This window comes from Ceratosolen solmsi, unplaced genomic scaffold (assembly GCF_000503995.2).
Source record: "Ceratosolen solmsi marchali unplaced genomic scaffold, CerSol_1.0 scaffold35, whole genome shotgun sequence".
NCBI lineage: Eukaryota > Metazoa > Arthropoda > Insecta > Hymenoptera > Agaonidae > Ceratosolen > Ceratosolen solmsi.
In genome coordinates, this window is record NW_011948423.1 from 1,572,474 (window position 1) to 1,595,925 (window position 23,452).

Here is a 23,452-nt window from a genome sequence, read left to right on the forward strand (position 1 = left end):
AGTGATTAATTGGTATTAAGTACGGAGCGTCCTGCTGAGTTTAAATTTAAATTTAAATTGTCACTGCTTGAAAGAATTAATTATATGAAATTTATTATATTCTACAGTTTCTCTGTGTTTTTCACAGGTCAGGATATTCAAATTATATTAGCCTCTCAGCCTCTGAGACACACAATTTTAAAATAGTGATAGCGACACCATAGCGAATTGATAATTCAGTGCAATTATATTTTATTTTATTGAGATTTTTTTTTTTATAATTAGATTATTTTGGCAAAAAATTGTTTATTCATAGTAAGATCTTATTCATTAGATGTTAGAAAGAATGTAACTTGTTAGATAATATACAGATAAAAATTGATTTTTTGCTTAAATGCATATAATTACAAATGAAAATTACTATTAATACGCTACATTATTATTAATGCGCATTTAAAATAAAAGATCTAAGTTAGATGTCCTTTATGAAATATTTAATAAAAGTTAATATAGTCTTAAGAAGGATTCATGAAAAATGTATGCATTTTTTGTTTGTTTTGTTTTTGTTAGAATTTATGCTCAAAGACGTGAGAAACGTATAAAAAGTAGTCGTTACTCTTCTGCGGTAAGCGACCGACTGGGAAGCAACGTGACGTCGCATTTATAATATTATTCAATCTGTAAACAAATACGTATAAATTAAGAAAAAATACGTGACGTACTTGGAGAGGTCCTTCAGTTCGAATTGCTTAGCCAACTTCTCGGGTTCCGTTGGCAATTCAAGAAGGATCATCTTGTCCAAGCTCTTATTCGCCATCTCATCCTTCAGATCCTTGATGAGTGAAACAAGGCGCTCCTTATTATCCGCTGTCACACTAAGTTCGACACCATCGACCTTACGATAATAAAAGTTTTCTTGAGAATGGAAAATAAACGACAATAAATTTAGTCTGAGCATCTGACAAGATTAATCGAACACCGATCTGATTGTTTAATTTATAATTATTTCAAGTATAGAATAGAGAATTTACGATCGATGCAGAGATTTTCAAATATTATTCAGTATATTATTATTTCATTCTCATGTCATTGTTTAGTAATTTAATTCGTCGTACATAATTCATTATTGGTACATTATCATTGGTTTCTAATATATTTAACGTAGTACATTTATCTTCCGAAAAATAAATAAATAAATACAACATTTATTTGTACTGAAGGGATTATTAATAATTTTAATTTTATCTTAGATGTTATTTATTTTTCAAATACTATCGTTAATTAGAATTAAATTAATTAGTAGTGCAATTGGAATTATTAAATGCAACTGTTTTCTTAAAAAATTGTTCTAATATTTTTTCCGAAATCATGGAATTTATTAATGATACACAAACACACACACACACACACGCACGCACACACACACACACACACACACACACATATATATATATTACCATAAGGAAATACGATATTTTAAAATAATTTATATACTAGCGATTGTTTGATTAAAACTAAGGAGAAAATCTTATAATTCAGAGCATTGAAATAACGTTTATTGCAATATATTCCATAGAAAGTTTGAGCGACCTTTCTAGATAGGCAATTTGAGTTTCTGAAATATTTAAATTTTTCAATCGTTACTTTTCACAGTGCATTTAAAAGTATAATATCTACAGTTAATTCAATTAGAATTGAATGGAAAATCTATTGTTAATATTACATAAACATAAATTATAAATAAATCATGAATTACAGATAAATAATAGAGTACTTAAATATTTATACAAAAATACTTTGTATAAAAATGAAGGTTCGACCAAATCATGAATATCTTTTCAAAAAATTGGCATCAACACATTAAAAAACATGTAGAATTCTAAATAACGACGACGCATAGCTTTACATACTCTACAAATTAATAATTATTTAACATCTGATTAATTACCTTGCACTTAATTATATAATGATCATGTAAAGTTTATGAAATTGTAACTTTATTGCTACACTTTTAACGAAAATCACTTCTCGTCTATGCAGTAGTTAATTATCAGCATGGTATAGTAATTATTATTATTTATAAGAAAACTGAGCAGGCTGACTGCAAAACTAAAACTACAATCAATCAGCAGGCTAGAGAATTTTCATAAGAATTTTTTTCAAAAATAATTGCTTCTTATTACCCACCCAGCTAACCTCTATCTTTTGAGAAAGGCTCACCTAATAAAAACAAAAGAATAAAGAAAACAAGCAGGCGAATCCAAGAGGTAAATAAAAGTACGAATGCCGCGGACAGAAGTTAAATTCAAATAAAGAATGAAGGATTACGAGGATCACACGCACACACGAGCACCGGAGGGTCTTTATCACAATGTTACATGTGCACACGATAAAAACAAGAAAGAAAAACGGCTACAATTGAGACGTAATTCACGGCAGTTGGCAAAAGTGCGCGAGAGGGCGAAAAAATCGTGAGTGATTTAGAGGAATTGCCTGAGGCGTCGCTGCTACAGAGTTAGCGAGATAGAGAAAGAGCAGGGCGCCGAGGAAAGTTGAAAAAGTGTGTAGGAAGCGACTCTTGGAGCTGTTGCTCCGGGCCGTTGACCCATACGTTGCTCATGGGCTTTTCCTCCCTCTCCCTGCGCCTCCGCCACCACTTATCAAATCACTTTCATGGTCGCGCCCGAGTTGTAGTTCGCACGTCTCCAGCTTCCACGAGGTAAAATTATAAGCGGTGCGAGCGATTCGCGCTATCGGTGTCTGCTAATTTGTAAAAGCCGCAAGCGCTACTTGTGACTCTTGTCGCGACTCTTGCGTTTACTTTCGGATCTCCGCGCTCTGTCCGTGCAACGTCTTTGAATGTCAATTTGCAATGTCTTTGGTACACTGTTTTTAGTGCGTTGTAACAAAGTACGTTCGGCTGCGTTTAACAAGCGATAAGTAATTTAAGCTCTTTGGTTAATAAGGCTTTATATAACCTTATTATAGCTCAAGTGCAATTCCCACGAATGCTTAAACTACTTTTTTTGGCCTTCCCTATGTTAAAAATGATTGTAATTACACCAAGACATGCTAGAATGAAGTATGATAAAATAAAGATATTATAACAATTTATATAAGAAACAATTAAAACTTCAAGCTTTTTAATGATGCTATTGTAATTAAGAATATAACGACTGATAAAATTAATATTCTTGAAAAAGTAATCTTAAAATTGGAATTGTATAAACGTAAATTGCAAAACACTTATTATTTACTTAGAATAATGTTTTATTAACTGTAAAACATTATGTTGGTTAATTCGGAATAAGGAAACAATTTTTGTACATTTGAATTATAAATAAACATCTTGTTTTTGAATATTGACCGTGGAGCAATAAGCAGTACCGATATATAATATAAAATTATATTATATAAATATATAAATATGTCTTGTTTATGTATGATTGAATGGTGATGCCAGATAAGAAAGCTTTTTAGTCGACTTTAATTAATATAAACAAAATTACGGATAGACAAGATAAATTATCATATATATACCAATACTACATAATAATGTATACCTACTATTACGTGTATATGTAAATATATACATACACCCACCAACACACACGCGCGCGCACACACACACACACACACACACACACACACACACATATATATATATATACATATACATAAGGAAAACATACCTGTATATCATTCAAATAAAAGCACCAGAACCTCTTAACAATTATTTTAAAAAATTACATCTATATTTCAACAAAATTATGCTTATCATGATATGGGAAGAATTACACTCAATGGTAATTAGTGATGTGTAATTCATAAAATTGTGCTTTAATGTTCCGTAAGAATACTCAAAATCATTGGAGTTCTACATTTTAGTCACTCGATTTTTTTAAAAATCAATTATTTTTATAGAATATATGAGATTAATAATTTATCGTACGTAGATATTATATTAAAAAATTAAACTATTTAAAAAACAATGAATATTTGTAATTTGTGTCCTAGATATATGAGATTTATATATTATAGGTACCATTAATAATAGTAAACCTATAATATCAATATAAGAATTATATAATAATATAATACAATATGCTCGATATATAAAAAGCTAACAACTGAGTTCATGTATTATTAATAATTATAATTTAAAGTAATTTATATAAAACTGAATTTATTTACTAATTTGAATACAAATTAATAGATAAAGCAATTATTATTTTCATAAAAATCGCAAAGAATTCTTAAACATCTTGGCTTTTAATTTTATTGTTTAATGTTTTTTTTTTTAACTATGAATAGATTAAAATTGCAATTTAACATGCATTAGAATTCTATAAAATTTAATCTGTATGAATGCAACAAAAGTTTAAATTATTAAAAAGTATACTTTGAATAGTAATTAGTGTTTAATCATATCATTTTTTATTTTTTGGTTTGAAAAAAAATTTTTTTTAAATATAGAAATAACTGACATTATTTATTAATGTTTTAATCATTTGAATTTTAAAGGATTATATATTTTTTTAATATAATACAAGTATAGAGAACGAATGGCGGTTATATATATTTATTACTTACTTCATTTAAAACTTTTGTTAAATTACCGACAAACTCTTTCCTTATTGTAGTTGACTTTTTCAGCAACTCGTGTTTGTCACTAATGGACATAACCACTTTTAAATTAGAATTGACTACTTTTGCACTGTCTTGTAAGCCCCGTAATTCTGAAAAAAAAAATGTAAATTAATATGTTAAACTAATATAAATAAATTTTTAATAAAATAATATCATGTCAAATTTACATTACGCAATAGAATACTTTTCAATTGCAAGTGTATGCTAGTAAAGTTATAAATTGAAATAGTTTAATTTTTATTTATAGAAATAGTTAAAAATTTTAAAGGCTTTAACGATTATGTTAGAAATTAATAATAAACTCTGCTATTATCTTCATATAATATATCATGCACTTTTATGCTAATATAAATTTAAAGAATGTTCATAGTTATTTTGCAATATTTATATTACAAATCATTTAAATGGCATAAGTATTGAAACAAACAATATATTAGTAAAAAAATCATTAAAAATTTTAGTTTTATTCTAATGTAATATTTAAATTTTTAGAATTAAGTCTTTATTCTCTTTTCCGCCTTATAAAGTATTATTCATATTTTAAGAGCACGAAATATCTTATTTTCCTAAGTAATATAAATGTATTGTTAATTAAATTTTATATGAAATAAAATAATAAAAATTTGTCAATTAGACATCCATGTTGGTTCATACGCTCCACTAAAATATGTAATATTTAAGATATTTTTATTTACAAAAGTAAATCGTTCTAATAGTAATATAATGTTTTTTTACATCAATTACTTTTTGTCAATTATTATTTTGTTTTATTAATCACTTACTGCTAATGATTGTCATAATGTTCTGTGAGATCGCGTATCTAATTTCATTATAGTTAGAGTTTTCAGCTTTTCATACACATTTAGAAAGCATAAAAGTCTGAAATTATACAACGTATATTTAAATACTTTGAAGATTGGAAAATAAATCTTCGAATAGAAAATGCATGTTACGCATATTAAGTATCACTCGAAAATACTAAATACAACTTTAAAGCAGGTGGTGCATTTATTAACCTGATTTACGATTTCCTTCGGGCTTTTAAGTCATTATGAAAATCATCAGTGAGTTGCAATTGTGTAAGCCATGCAAGTCCAAATATCGTTTATGACTCGATTGATTCTGGCACTATGTACGAGTATGGAGAATTTGTGAGTCTTCGTACAGACATTAAGAATGATCGAGAATGGCGATGACTTATACTTGTGATGTAATTTGAACGGTTTTGTTAGATTAAGGTGAAGGTCGATTGATGCGCATCGCGATTAGCCACGTTTCGCGCTTTACTAGAAATCTTTTATCTCGTTATATGTTGAATTTTAATTGGGAGTAGTTGATTTGGAAGATAAGGATAAGAGAGTTTTACATGCTTAATCGTCTTGGATATATAAAAATGAAATATTTTTGCCTTTGTGCAGAAATGATCTGCAATTTATCTGCAATTTTTTCACATGTTATTGCATCAATTACAATTGTACGTTTAATCTTTATTACATAGTAATGCCTAATTATTATTAAATAATAAGTTTCATCGGCTCATTGTTCAATTAATATTCCTTGATTATGAAAATTTACCGGTACTTTTTATTTATCTATCATTCGCTAAAATCAACCCACGGATTCAATTGTAAATTTTAAAAATTATCTTTTCATTCAATATTTGTATTTTAACAACATATTAATTACAAGAAGAATTACAGTAATTAAAATACTTCAAATTTTGCGTAATATAATATGTTATTTATATTTAAAGAAATTTATTTAAAATTATTACGAAATTATTACTGAAATTAAACTGTGATTTAAATTAGACTGTGTTTTTTATATTTATTGTAAAAAATTTAATTATTAGTAATGTTAATAAAAATCAGTTAAAGTTAATAATGAGATGAGATTTATGTGAACGTCTATTGTAATATTCAATGTAAGTTTTACCAAGAATAATATTCATATAATTAAATTTGAGGTAAAATATTGCTTGTTTTTCTTAATTTATTTTAGAAAATATTTTTTATAGCATGGCTGCATGTATTTTACTTTCTTGATTAACATCTTCTCACGAAGGTATAAATAATAAAGGAGCCGTACATTTACTTTGAATTTTTGTACCAGGATGAATCACGTAATGCATTAATTTTTTTCTCTCGCCGAAATATTGATTAAATAATTTGCGAAGGACGTATGACTCCCACGTAATGATTTGCTTATTGAGAGCAACAAGTTTGCGAATAATGAGCTTTCACTTTTGGTGAGCGGTAACATCATTTATACAGCTGGCTGCAGACGTAAACACGTATTCAAAAAACCAGTCCCGAAATACGTGCCGCCGCACTTTGGGACCGATACGAGAGCAAATAAATAAGCAAGGACTGGTCATATAAAAGCAGTAATATCGTCATTGTAATTTCGTAACGGAAATACCTTACTTTTCATCTTAATATTTCGTTACTTTCTGCATTAAATTTGTCCATGCAAATTCCAACAATATCAATGTCGTCACTGCATAATGAAGTTCTATAATAAGCTATATTATTATAAATTATTAGTTAGTTTTAATCAATGAGTAATCATGTACTCATTAATTTAATATCATTTATATTTGGAATATTGTAGTTAACACTCTAGGGCTTAGTTTATATTCAGAATGTGGAGATCTCTAAGAAAACGTACATATTAAAATTGCTTACTTTTTATTATACGTTAACGATTAGATATTTAAATCAATTTTATTGTAATATTTGAATATAATTTTTAAACACATGAATAAAATATGTGCAATAAAATTAAAATCGATACTAAAGTTTCCTAAAAGAAAAATGAATATTTTATGAGATAATTTAAAATTATAATAACTTTTAATCATCATTCTATCTATCGTATATATACGTATAATTCTTAAAGATGCAGTTAAATTTAGAATTCAAAGAAGTTTTCTAAATCTTTTTCTAAATCATTTATACAATATACGAAGAATTTAAGCTATAATAAAGGTACACAAATTTTGTTTGTGTATTAATGTTGTATGTAATAATTTAAAGTACATTATATTTATAAAAATTAATAATATAAAGCAATATAAAGGTTTTTTTTGAAAGGGTAATTATGCATTAAAAAAATTGGAAATATGATAGCAAATAAATATGTATAAATATATATAAATTTTAATGAATAAATTATAAGTAAATAAAAAAGCATCTGTTACATAGTTTATTAATTGGTATGTTTACAACAAAGTAGATAGACGTTTAAAAAGAAAAATTTAATGTTATTTTATAATACAGATATTCTTGGTTTCTTATTCTATTCTGTGCATCCGTTTATTCGGATAATTGAACATCTTTGAATTAATTTGCTTTATAATATTACTGCTACATAAAGTAAATATTACAAAAGAATATCACTTCACTTGATTATCATTGATTTTCATTTAGAAGATTTTATTTACTGTTTATTTCATAAAACATAAATACACATAAATTGATACACATTACAGTATTTGGTTTATCTTTTAAATTCGTTCTACCGACCGAGTAGTAATTTTCAATATGTTCCGGTATAGCTGTTTTATTAGTTATATCACCAGGATATAACTAATTTTGTACGCCATAATCGGAGAAATTTGGTAATATCTGACAAACACGTAGTGTAAGCATCAAGAAAATTAATCTTTTTAAGTTAATTTTCTATAATAATGTATATCTATATGGGGCATAATATTTTGTATATTTTAAAAATTAAATAAATTAAAAATTTTACATTTACAATTCTTATGCAAATGCAGAAATCAAAAGTTATTATTTATTTTGACTTTTTTCTTTTTTTACACAATTGTTCATTACTCATATATATATATATATATATATATATATATATGATTTTAATAATTTAAATAATGGAAAATTAAATTCTTCTTTAATCGAATATGCTTCAATTATATAGAAGCAGAAATCAATTTTTGGATTTATAGATGATTATAATATATGCAATATTTTTTTTCGAAAAATATGACAACGATATTATGATCCACTTAAAAATTAATATTGTACATAAAATAATAATATTCTGTAATTATGTTTTATATTTGTATTATTACACTATTTTAACATTAAAATTAAGATTATACATAAAAATAATTTGAGAAATAAACTTGTTTATGCATACGTAAAAGTAATAAGTAGAATTGTATAGGAAGTGTTATTTTAGTTGATTTTAGCATTTCATAATTTTATAATAATTAATAGTTAATAGGAAAAATAATTAATGAAAATTTTCATGATCCGGTGTTATGTAACGAATGAAAAAATGTAATTGTAACCTATATTTGCTTTGAAATTAACGTGGAATTTTAAAAAATTTTAATATATAAATAATTGAAAAATAATTAAATGAATAAATCGGAAATAAAAAAAAATTTTTTTTTTTAAATATATATATCATTAGCGATGATGGAGACAATAATATTTATGTATAACTATTTACTTAAATCCTTTATCCAAATGTGACAGTTGGACATAACAATTTTTTTATCGATTGATTTGCAGATTATTTAAATATACGTTTATACGTGTATTTCTATCTTGCATAAAACATAAATACTCGTCTTCGTTATGTAGATTTTAATAATTACAATGAACGATTGATAATAACTCCTTCAATGAAATTTTCAATAAAAACGTGCAAAGTGTGGTCGATACAAGGCGACCATCGCATAGTCCTTACTTTATATTATTATACTTTATAACAACTTTGATTATAGTCGTATGTGCAAACTTATATATGCTCGTAAATATTCATTGTTGCATTGAATATTTATAATTTCATGACGTAGAGGATCTCGTGATCGTCGCGTATTCACGCCCGAATGAAAAATTTTTTTAACGCAATCTCCGAAAGGCAATTTTTTGAAATGTCATCTTACGTAATGAAAAGTCAACTGATCCCCAAGGGAATATAACAATGAAATCAATGCTCCAGGGAGAAGTAAATCAGCAATTTGCTCGAGGGCATCGAATTCTTACGGACTTCAATTTACTCCCCGAAATATTTTTAAACTTAGTTTCAATTATCATCATTACAAAATGCAAAATCAATGAAACAAGACTGCACGGGGCTTATGCAAAATCTTGAAATTGTCAATATTAAGAATATCTATTTCATATAAAATTATTAATAAATAAATTCTAAATAAAATTTTTGGATTCTTATCCAAAAATGATGAATGACGAATAAAAATGTATTTAATTAATATATAATAAGTTATTGTTATTTTTAAGGTCCTTTTATATTGTCAGATCTAAGATCTACTTTACTACTTGGTTTTAAAAGTTTGCTATAGTTTGCTTTTCGGTCAAACTCATTGTTTTAAGCTAACGTATTAATAATATCCTTCGTCAGTGTTAAATCTTTTATTTGATAAATAACAAGCTTAAACATAATTAATATTAAATTAACAGTGGTAAGCTTTCTCTTCAATTTAGGATCCTATTATATTTCTATTTTGCTCTCGTTTTAATTAAAATCTCGTCGAAAGAGTTTTCCTCATTTATCGTCTAAACTGCTATTCTATTGTATTGTATGAGATACTTGGATTTCATCGGCTTTTGTTTTCACATCAAATTTAATCGTAAAAAAATACTTATAATTGATTATTGCAATGAAATGTATTTGGATTAAAGTGAACCGACTACGCTTTTTGCTGGGCCTCATTATTCGTCCGCTGAAAATTATATCGTGAAAATAAGCAAAAACATCGTTCGAGCCTTGGAAGTCTACTCGTTCACCCGCGATGAGCGCAAAAGCTCGAAAGTATCGGGCAGTGGGTACGTAGAGGCCAACTCGGTCGTGCTCACGCGATAATCACGCGCTAATTACTTCGTGTCGTTATTGCGTAAGCAAAAACACGAAAGATCGGCAGAGCCTGCTGTCCTCGTTCCACATCACAACCCTCGCGACAATCGTAAAGCCGCTGACATTGCGGGGGAAATTCGAGGATCACTCAGGGATGGATGTGTGCTCTTGAAGGCATAATTACTGCGACTGGCAATTATCACTTGGTATGCTGTCCTATTTTTTGTTAGGAGTATCTGGTTTCATTGGGGATTGAGGAGCATAGTTTTTGAAAGGTGATATTAATCTGCGGCTCGAGTAACATTTAACGGCGCAGTTTAACTTTTCGAAGAATGCACGAGTTCTTTTAGCGCTATTACAATCTATTATGGATATTCTAGTTGCACTCGACTCTGTGTAGAATTCAGTAGAATTTAATGTTACGAAATGTGCATAAAAATTCTGGCTTGTAACCGTTCGTTTTTGCGTATGGCCATTGTCTTTTTGGTTTAAAATGGTCAGTATTTTAATGAAGTTTTTTCACGTGGAAAAGGATATTACATTATTCGACCAAAAATTAATTTATCGCCCTATAAAACATCGATGCATTATTAATTTGCATTGGTATTAACACTTTTTTTTATTATTATCTACAGTGATAAGCGATATTAAACGGCATTAAATATTTAAAGAACATTTAACAATCTTAATAACATGTTATCGAAATTAAATGTTTAATAATGTAAATATGATGAGTTATGAATTAATGGACTAGAAAGGCTTATGTTTAAATCAATAATAGACATGGTAAGACAATGCGAAAGTGCTGCATGAAAAACTTGTTCAATCGAAGATCTTTGAATCGGTAAATGAATCGGTAAATTCGAATAATAAATTATACTTAATGTAATAAAAAATGCCCTGATTAATACATTGAAACTTGAGAATGACTTTTTTAAAATTTGAATTAAAATCCTTAGTATATTGAGAGAACTCATCGTGCTTTATATGAATGTGAATTATATTCGCAACTAATATTAACAATTGATCTCACGAAATGTTCGACCATTCGAAATATCATATAATAAAGGCACTGCTTAATAGTTAAAGAAATAATCCATAATATAGTTTATGCATACTTAGTAGAATAAACTTTATGGCGAAGTTTCATTATTTCGGGCCAAGACCAGTCCTTTATCTATTGGAATATTAATTCGCCTTTGAGCATTCGTACATAAATATTTGTGCCGATATTAAAAATAAAACGAAATAGTCGAGCCTGCTAAATACATTATATAATTGCAGTGCGCGGGTTCGCAATATGAAACGTTGATGTAATTTCCCGATTTCATAATGACAAATCGCATTTATATCAGAGCACAGCGATCGCATTATTCGGTGGCCAATGCAATAAGCGACGTATTTTTATTAGTCACCAAAAGTCGTATTACACCGATCGCGACAAGAAGCACGGATCCGGATGGATTTGGGGGCGTCGAATATATCTCCTGTGGAGAGTCACAGTGTCGGAGGAGTTAATACTCTCTGCACTCTTAGGCGATTAATAATCAAGAACGATCGCCTTAAATAGCCTCCCACCGATATTGTCGCACGTTGCCGCATCGCGCAAAAACCCACGCGCGACCCGAGGGAGGCATCGCTCCCACATAGGCGACTTTTACTCACCGGAAACATCGAGGTTTTGCAGGTCATGACCTTGGTGGATGAGAGTCGTGCAATGGCAAATGGCGTCCTCTAGATGCGGAGTGTCGTCGCTCCGGGTGTAGCAGATGATCTGTCGACCTGTCGAGACCGACCGATCCGGACATTCTGCAATGCATTAGAATTATGTTATAATTTCCTCGGACTTTGGGAACGGCGATATTAATTGAGAATGAAATTACTTTTCTTGTGATATTTGAAAATTGGATTAAAAATACATACAATGTTATCTATTAAATAAAAAAAAAAAAAAAAAAAAAAAAAAAACATTGAAATTTTTAGCTTATTGTATGGTAATATATTAATTAATGGTAAATTAGATGTAATTGAAGACAGTTTTAGATATAATTGATTTATGTATGTACGCATATAGCTTATAATTAATTCTAGAAAGAAAATATTATTTATTGTTAAAGTATTTGATTTTAACTCAAATTTTTTCTATTATATAGCTATCATCGTATTACACGTTATAGATATATTATTTAATTAAATCTAGGTCGGTGAATTAAAAAAGTAAAATCATTGAACATGTTTACTTTTGCTTGATTAAGTCGAAGAGAAAAAAAATTGTCGTTTCTTGTATTATTTGCTTAACTGACCGAATAACTTGTCGAAGTGATTGTGTTTGGTTATTTTAACTGTGGTAAAGGTATTATTTATGTAAGGGAGTAGTTTCTAGCTGAGTCGACTAACACAAAATAAAAGTTACACTATAATAATTATATTCTATAACGTAAGATAATAATTAAAATTATATTTCAAGTAATATTTAAAGGCATTAATTAAATTTTAATATGTAACTTTTAGAATCATTTAATTCGAATTGTCCGTATTTGAAACAATATGAATGAAATTTTGTAAGATAAAATGGATTAGTTCCATTCCTTTTAGTATATTTTTCATTTTATATTTAAGCTATTAAAATATATGTGACTTCTAGCGTATACAAAGTTTTCCATACAATTGTTACAATAATAAACTCTATAATATTTATGTTCAATTAATTTTAAGATTATAGATTCTAGAGATAGTCATTGGTAACGCGACAATTCAAAAACATTTTTTAATTTAAATTTCACTTCCATCTTCAAAATAATATTTAAATATCAATTTAATTATAAAAAGTAATTGTAAAAATTAAATTCTATTTAATGTAGATAAGTAATTTGGCTAGTTTATTTAGAATATCCAAATTTTCCATTTTTAGTTTTTCGATTGAGATATTAAACGTAATACAGTAATGGAAAAAAATACCTCTGTCAGATATATACACGATAATTAAAATTTTATTCAATGAAGAAAAATATAAGTATGTAAAAATTTATGATACTTATGTATTCCTTTGACTTATTATTATTACAAGATAAATTTAATATTGTGCTTGTACGATACTAGGACATATTTAATTATGCATTTTCCCGTAATATCTAATAGGGATTTGATTTACGAAAAGTTTATAGGAAGTATTCATAGTATTGGTAATTTATTTAATAACGGAAATCTATGTAGGAAGGCTGAGGAGTCGGAAAACTAGCACGTGTGACATCATCGATAATGCAATCCTTTTAAATCTCGTTGCAGTGGTTAATTGTATAGGCATACACACGAGTCTGTTTTTACAATCAAAACGTGAAGAACTATTGCCCGATTAATAAAAATGATAATAATATTTGTTCTGAATTGATTAATGCAATTTATAATTAAAATTGTTGTGTTATCGAACAAATCGTTAAAATAATGTTAGATGTACATTATCAATTTAAAGGAAAATTATTACATACTTTAGTACACGATAGGTTACATATATAGAGCTGTAATTATATTCTATAATCACTTTTTACTTAAAGCAATTGAATAATCGTGTAATAATCATATATTTTATATACAATTTCTTAAATGAAAAATTATACTTCAATTTTGTATGAACAAAACCATACAATTCTATTTTTATTACTTTTCTATGTTTTACCTAATTGGAATGTTAATTATAGAGAAAAATAAATAAATGAAGTGTTAATGAAACAATATAAATACCAATTTATATTCTGCCTAATTTAAAATTATATCGACACTGTAAAGATAACAATTAGATTATATTTCAGTATTAAGTAATCTAGTATTTTTTTTTATCAATATTACAATCGATTTTTATATATATTATTTATTACACATACATTAGGTAAGTAATTTTAACTTTTTAATTATTGCTATTTAATATATTATCATTGTTATTTTATATATAAGATCTCATATTATTCCAATAAATGTTAAATAAAAGCTAAATTAGTTGCAGTAATAATAATAAATGACTAATATAGCGGGCAAATATTAGTATCCATAATTATTTGTCATATCATAGAAATATATTATAATAAGTGATTACAGATCTTTATAATGAACATGCAATCGATAGCTTAATAAATACATTTGAAAAATATATTATTGTGTTTAGTATGTGTCCAAGTGCTTCCAGGCAGCTTCATTAAATATGCTTAAATAATAGAATCTGATGAGCTTCGATTGTCAAAGAAGTTTATGTCTTTCAAAGGAATGTAAATTAATGTGGAAATAACTTGAAATTTATGCTTGATATTAAAATATATATGTTTCATAAAATCCTAATACGATATAAGCGCGCAATTTAAAATCAATTCCTTAAACTGTGTTAATGAAGCCGCGTAAAAGCTTTAATGAAAAAAAAAACACGAAATAACCGAAGCGCTATGCATCGATTGTGAACAGTTCAACTTGTCGTAACTATTCGCTAACTCCTGAGTTAGCGAATAATCACATCACTAAAAGGAGAAACGCTGGCTTTCAACAATTGCCGAAAGTGATTTGCGAAGTTCTTGATCCGTTGCTAGCGAGAGTCTCGAGGAATACCGTAAAGAATTATACTACAGATGCGCTTTTCACGCACAGCAGTACACTTAGTGACTTTTCCGAGAAAAAGAGTTTTTTATGTGAACCGTTATACTTTGGTAATAATTTAAATGCAGTTTTAATAATTTGTTTAGCCAAATTTAGCAAAATTTTGGAAAATATGTGTTTTTCTTTTTAAAAAGCGATGTAAATTTGTTTATTTTATATTGGTGATAGATTATTCAATAAGTTATAAATGTAGATTACATTTAAATTGAATGTACGTATTTTAAGAAAATAGTTGGCAGTTGTGGAAAAAAGTTATGAGATGATATTAAAATTCATAGTTTACTTTTATTATTAATCTTCGTCTTAAAAATCAATGGTTTTCATTATTGAATAGAAATATTTATTTATTCATTATTAAAGATCATTATCCGAATACAATTGTGTGCCTTTGAAATTCTTTGTAAAAAAAAATATGTTCATTTGCATTGATGTAAAAGGGCAGATTTTTAATATTGTTTGAAAGAAAATTACATTTAACAACAATTGAATAATACTTCCGATAAATAAATAAATATTATGAAATAATAAATTATTGATTATTAACGATATTCAGAACAAATTAATATTTTTGAAAGAAATCACTGCAATAATAGTTGAAATATTATTTTACAAAATTTAAACTTTTGGGGGAAAAAAAATTGTAAAAAGTGCTAATGAATATATTCTTCGAATATATTTTCATCCGCTTAATAAGAATAATAGTGAAAATTTTGATATTTTATTAGGGCAGAAAGTTGCAGGCAAGTACTATCGGTGAAATAAATTTTTCTTTATTTGAATTGGGTATTTTCATAACCATTATTTTGTAATCGTGTGAAGTAATTTCTGGTAGCTAACATTAAATGTAAATAAATATGTTCTTACTGAATACACCTCATCCCATGTAAAAATTAACAATCAACTGATCAGTAATTGCAACTAATAATAAAAATCATAATAATTGTAAATATTTATTCGATGAATTAGCGATCATTTTATCAGTTGGTAAAGCAGAAATATGAATTATGCGACGTAACTCAGTATATAAAAAACAATTATGAAATAAAACACCGGTTAAGGGAAATAATTCACATGTGAATGATTGAAGCTTTCGCTTTTATGTATTACGAATACGTAGAATGTGAAATTTAAATTCATGCATTTCCAAAGAATGATTTGATGAAAATATTTTACAAATCTCTACTCACAATTTACTTTTACCGTATGGAATATTATCATAACGATCTATCTATTCGTACTTTAATTTATTTTTATTCTATATCACATACAAATGATTTTATGCCCATTAAAATCATCTAAACATTGCATGTACGAATTTACGCAACTTAATATTATAATAGTTTTTTATAATTCTAATTTTATAGTGTAAAACAAGAGATAATTTACAGGTGAAAAACTTGTCAAGTCATCTAAGAGGATCATATTACGTAAAATAATCAATAAAACGATTTTACACTACGGACTTGTTATTATTTATTGAATATCTAACATCAACTTAATATGAAATGTTATAAAATTGAAGGATAGAAACTACACGCATCATGGGAGAATATCACTTTAGAAGTGACAAAGTGAAAACTCCTGGGAAGAAAAGAGTCGAGGCTGCGTTAGCAAATCTTCGCGACAGATTATATTATCACAATATGAAAAGCAATCGATCTGAAATGGGTTCCCAAACATTATAAAATTCAGGTCGAAGCATACGAGCGGATCCATCACTGAAAATCACTCGCGAGCAGGATAAGGTGTAATTAAGGGTGGCGCAAAGCCCGTATGACCCTCAGGACACTTACTCAGAGCATTTGAGAGAGCAGCCGCACAAATCAGTAGTAACAGTCCGATTAGGTGGCACACGCGTGGAGAACGCGTCATCCTGCTCTCTGGCCGCCGTTGCCGTTATCTTGCACACCCGGTCAATCGGAAATTTCGATTTATTCCCGTCGGTTGTTAAATAAACAAATGCCGATTGGACGTGAAAGTCGAAAGAGCAACAGCTTGAGGTTCTATCCTTTATCAACTGTGCGGAATCGAATGCATCGGTACAACGCTCCTCTCTCTCTCTCTCTCTCCCTTTCTTCGGTTTGGGGTGGGGCCTGATCGCGGCCCGCCGGGGTCTCAGCTCTGACTGGAGTCAGGGATTCCATGAGAGCGGACTTTAAGACTGTTTCGCTGTACGTCAGGAAGAAACGGGGGAAGGCGTGTGAGAAGATCGAGCCGCCGCCGCCGCCGCCGCCGCCGCCGTTGCAGCCGCAGCCGTGTATTGTGCCTTACCGATATTGCAAGGACTCGCCCAATGAGAAAGAAAGAGAAAGAGAGAGAGAGAGAGAGAGAGAGAGAGAGAGAGAGAGAGAGAGAGAGAAGAGACACTGGTATGGAATGGAGAGCTTGACCCTCGGAGGGATTAGCGTGAGTTACGGCACCTTTGAGGATATTCGTTTCGCACAGCGGGGTTTGCGGTTTTGATGTATGCACATTTAATATGTATTTCAAGATTGTGCATAGGACAGGTGTTATTAGATTATAATAAATGTGTATGAACAAATAATTTAAGCAGACAGATATGTATAAAAATAAAATATTGTTAATAATTATGAAGGATAAGGTAGGTTTGTGTGGTATTTCGGTCGTTCCTAAAGCAAATATAATGTTGTGACGGAAAGTTCTGTTTATAAGACAAAGCTGAAATTTAATTAATATTGTTTATTAAATTCAGAATTTAGGGATAATATTGATATATGCGTCATTTTGAAGATGATTAATTCTATTTCGATTTTTAAATTCTGTATTGCCTTATATAGTGCTACGAAAAGAAATTTTAAAAAGTTAATGTTGCAGTAAGGAAAAGAATTCTTCTGTAAATTGCTGCAAATAAACCTTAATAAAATTAAGTCATTATTATTATAACTTATTATCTAAATGGCTCAGAAAATGGTTCATTTGCTGTGGATTACACCATGTAAGGAGAGTTATGAACTCTTTTTTCGTAATGTTAATAGACTAATAACATAATATTGTATTACATTTAGAAAAGTATCGATGAGATTCATCCTTAGGCATGTAAATGTCTAAATAAGAGAAAATGTCCTGTTTAACATAATTGACATTATTTCTTATCGGATAGATTTAAGTTAAACTCCAAAGTTTCTTTAAAAAGAACCATAGAAAGAAATTAAAGTCAATTCTCTAAAAACAAATTCAATTGATCGCTACTCGATTAAATTTTTACAATATAAAAGTATAATCAACATCTATTTAATGTTAATAATGTCTGGTACTTACGTTAAAAATATTAATAAAATAATACATGTTTTTCATTAGAATGTCGTATAATTATTCAGTGCCATATTCTTTAAACATTTCCGTTTTGCAATAAATAAATAATTTGTTTATTATTATATGGTTTAACGGTGCATAAATCTTTAGATACACATTTACAAAATGTATGAAGGTATTGGTAGCTTAATAACAAAATGTTTACTGAAATAATAAACAGGTTTCATTATTTTCTCTTTTAATTTTTGTTGTTGTTTTTGTTTTTGTTTTGACGAAAATAACGATGTAAAAGATTCGTTATTATATAATACGATTTCAGAGTAAATGTATAAATGCTATTTTAATTACACTGTAGTAACCAATAGCTACTTTTTACATAGAAAGGAACATAGTTTCCAAAACTATTTCGCATACTTGTATACAATCTTTGATATACATTTTATTTACATAATGTTTTTAATGTATTTATTGATTACGTAAGTAATATTTAGGTGGCATAGACTATTTACTTTGAGAAATTGGAAATAAATTTTCAGCAATTTGATATAAATATTATCGATAATCGTTCCCCCCCCCCCGTTTTTTTAAATACTTTTTTTTTTTAAATAGTTGAATTGCATGATTATTTCGATCGATATAAGCTAATGGCCATTAATGTAAATGAGATTATACCATTAGGAATATATTTTTCAATAAATAAATAATCTTGGGTATTTGTAAATGACACCTGACTTTAATGTACTTTAATTAATTTTACGTTAATTGATTCTTCAATATTATAATCATATATCAATATTATAAGTTTTTTCCACATTTCTCCATTAAATCAGTAAAAATCAGTGTGTAAATTAAAAATGTTCTTCTCTATGAAGAATGTTAGAATTACAGGTTTCAAAAACATTATTATAAATAATGTTTTGGCACGCTTCGCAAGCTAACAACCGAAAGTAAAGAAAAACAATTCCAAGATTCGCGACAGTAATTTAAAATAGATAAGTTGGAGTCCGTGAGTTAACTGCCTAGTCGTAGCTCTTGAATTTTTGGTAGAAAAAGAAAAGCAAATGCAGTACCGACTGAGCTCTAAATAACTTGTTTTAGTTTAAGTAGTTTGCTAGTCCATGTGGCTCAGTGATGAACTACCGAGGTAGTTCCGTCATGTGTCGACTTTGCTCGCTACGCGTAATGTCAGGATATGTGGGAATGCTTTTTATTTAAATAACGTCTTTCCTTTTTTCTCTGCACTTAAAGAGCATTTAAGAAACTTTTACTACTTTATGGCAGATTGGCTTGTGGCCCGTGCGAATAAATTATAAAGCTCCTAAAATCCGTGTAAGAACTCTTACGAAATTTTGTGCTCGAGTGACGTGTCGTTGCTATGAGTTTCCCGAGAAATTACTGTTTTACAAAGTGCGGTTTTACCATCATATTAAGTCGGGTGCAGGATCCAGGTGTGGCTATAAAATTATTACAATTTTTGTTTCTCTCTCTCTCTCTCTCTCTCTCTCTCTCTCTTTTTCTTTCTTTTTTTTTTCTTTACATATTTATGAATATTATTACCAAGTACTTTACATTCCATAAAATTTCAATGCATTGCTTTTATTCCTGCCGAAAACTTGTAAGTAATCCACCGCAATACACTATAATTTATTACGCAATCATTTCATATTTTAATTAGCCGTTAATAGGCCATCATTAATTCATAGATTTTGAGTAATTTGTGAATTTGTTTGTGTGCGCGTGTGTGTGCGTTGGTGCGCGAATATCGAAATAACGTATTAGAAATAGAATATTGTGCGTTTGCGAATTGACTTGTTAATATTTGTGCATTAGGAAATAGGAATTTATCATTGTAATCAATACAAATAAATTTTACACCTGACCCAATACTTATATAAATAACTCGAGGAATAAGTATTAATATACCATTGAATTACATGCTATAATTCGATCGTGTGTCCTCCTTGACACGTTAAATGCAATAGGACTTAGCATTAGTTAAAAAATCTTGTTTAAAAGAAAAATCATAAATATAATATTAATTGCAAAAGCATGGCTATAAAGCATTCCGTAATAAACATACTTAATCTTTCTGTTAAAAGTAAAAAGTAGTTAACAAAAAAAAAAAAATCATCCCACGCTTACATCAAAGTGGTTTCGCGAACGTTACAAGTCCTACGCCTACGCATTGGTAAAACTTATAGTACAGTAGCCGGAACAATAGTACATTACTGAATTTATCGTATTGCTTTCCGAAGACTCGTAAATCCGTAGAATATTGATTCGATTGCTAGATCTGATTGATAATCAGGTCACATACAAACACGTATGGTAAATCGTGTGTGATAATTACGTATAAAGAAACGGAAAGTGATTATGAAGTTTGCTAAGAATAAAAAAAAAGATCTTTAATTATTTATCGTTTAATATTTTTTTCTTTCTTTCGAACATGCTAGAATTAAAAGAAATACATTGTTTGAAAAAAGTTTTAAGACACAATAATATTTCCTCTTTTTTCTCAACACAACTGATTACAAATCTAAAAAAATTATCTCAATTTTAATAACTTTTCTTATTATTAATTTCATATTTTTGTTCAATGTTACATCTTATTTCAGACTCTAAATAGTGAAGAAAAAAATGAGAGTAGAAGCAAATAATAAATTACATAAATAGCATCAAAATAGAAAAACTAACGAGAACAATATGTAAGCTAACAGGCTATTCAGTTTTATTATTGCTATTTAAGATTTAAGTCATAAAGTAATGCATAGCGCAATCGCATCCACTTAATCTAAACGAATTACTTAATGATAATTACAGCTACACTATGCATCTCAAAATGTAAGAGAAAAACTTAATTTAATTGAACAAATGATAACTTATTCTTACGTTTTTAGTTTCTTGACAATACGGAATATATATATATATATATATATATCACGTCATTAGGTTATAAATTATAAGCAGTGATGATTAATAACAGATTATGGCAGTTAAATGATCGAAGCTTAGCCCGAGGCTCGTCTGATATAACATCGAGGGAAGGTGACGGCAAAGTGTTACTATCGCCACGCCTAACTAAATCTTCTCAATTTCCTAGTCTTTTATGCTCAAAGTTTTTTTTTTTTTTGCTTTCCCGAGCTTAAAGCATTAAGCAGTTAAAATACTTGTTACTTCGCAATACTGCAGTATATGGAATATCGAGTTACAAGAGCTTCAATATTTAATATTATAACAATGGCGTAGTTTATGTTGCTATACTTTAATTTAAAAAACATTTATATTTTACAAACGTTTCACCTATACTTTTCCGTATGCGTAAGATTTATTTTCGTTCGCCACGTTAATTGGTATTACCATTTTTTTTTTTAAACGCTCATGCATTTATTCTCTAGTAAAATATTATAAGCCGTAAAAAAGTGTAATAACTTTTATATCCGTATAATTAATATGAATATTAATATTAATTTTAAAGCATAAAGTCATTATCGCATTAGTTGTATATGTATGAAATTAATCGATATAAAGATTGATAATTGATTGGAAGCATAAAATAATATTGGATAGCTCGTATATTTGTATAATTTTGACAATTAATTCCTAGATTTTTATCTATCGTTTATTTCATCTACGTACTTTGTGGTAATTGTGCAGAATTATAATTTTCGACGTATAATAGCTAAAAGTATATAAATTTACTATAAATTATATAAATAACAACGACATTGTTAATAAAACAGCTGCACTCGCGTCACTTATGAAATGACGATTACATTCTTCAGATTCGTCGAGATACTTAGAAAGTTAATATTGTTTTTTGTGGAAAAAACCGAACTTGTTATTTTATTTTAAATCCAAATAATATACAAATAAAAGAATCTACATATTTGTCAATGTATTTCTCTGTGTATATATGTTTATACAAGGTATTCTAATTACATAGTTATATGTGCATGTAACATAGGGAGAATAAAATTGTTTCAATGGATTTGATTTAATTGAAATAAAGTAGGGAAATTAGGCTTTGTATTGTAAAGAAGAAAAAGAAAATTATCCAATACTTGAATGTTCCTGTTCAATTAATGCATTCCTTAAGACGCATAATCACTGAGCATGACGGAACTTACTTTGAGCTTTCTGTTGGCTATTACAGATTGTTCCATGTGAAAATTTCTAGGGGGATAAGATAATGAGCGAGAACATTTTTACGGATATGCTAGGAGTAGAATTTTTTTGGATGGAAATAAATCGTCGTAATAAGTAAAAAGGCCATTTAAAATATTATCACATAAAATATTATATATACATTTGAGCAATACCTGTGCTATTATTATAATATGTGGGTTGTATTATTGTTGTATATGCAAAATCTGAGCTTTTTAATAAAGAATTTCATTTCTATTTTCAAATTTGTTCAGCCGATTCATCTTATACTTTTACAATCTGTCGTTATTACGTATCGTAAAACAGTTCAATGCAATTATACAAACTATTGCATTATCAAGTACTAACATTTTTACGGCTGATCATATATGCAGTAAAAATATTAAAAGATTATCATATAAAAAAGAATCTGTCGTCAAAGTGAACCAGGTATTATAGAAAATCTTGGCTTACATTCGTACAATCGCCGCCCTTGTGCGATTTGAACATTTAGCATATTTGGCCAGAGACACAATAACATTTACTATAAAATAAGCTAGAAACTATTTAGATATTACGATGTCATTATATAAAAGAAAACACTTGCATCCAAGCTGTTTAAAAATCTTTAGTTGAACAACCATTGCCGGACTATATCGTACAGCCACGATAAGAACATTAATGAGCGACAGTCCGCGCTGTTTTACTTGTAATTCCATATTGGTCACCCCGACATGATTTACGATTCAAATACAATTTTTTTTTATAGCTATACAGAAGCATAATAGACAGGCGGAAGAAAGAAGAAAACTATTTAACGAGATCTCATGTATTGTAACAAAATGTTCTATTACATCGTATGTGCATATGCATGCACACACACACACGCACACGCACACGCACACGCACATATATATATATATAT

The 23,452-nt window shown here is 28.4% G+C and overlaps 1 protein-coding gene across 1 annotated transcript in view; it reads right to left on the reverse strand.

The window, feature by feature from the left end:
* Nucleotides 1-23,452, reverse strand: part of LOC105362380 (uncharacterized) — a 47,374-nt gene that overhangs the window by 11,459 nt on the left and 12,463 nt on the right. The window contains exons 2-4 of the mRNA XM_011499819.1: nt 12,142-12,285; nt 4,573-4,718; nt 702-874 (exon numbers count right to left, since the gene is read on the reverse strand). Coding sequence (XP_011498121.1) covers nt 702-874; nt 4,573-4,718; nt 12,142-12,285 — 463 coding nt within the window. The remainder of the gene's footprint in view (nt 1-701; nt 875-4,572; nt 4,719-12,141; nt 12,286-23,452) is intronic.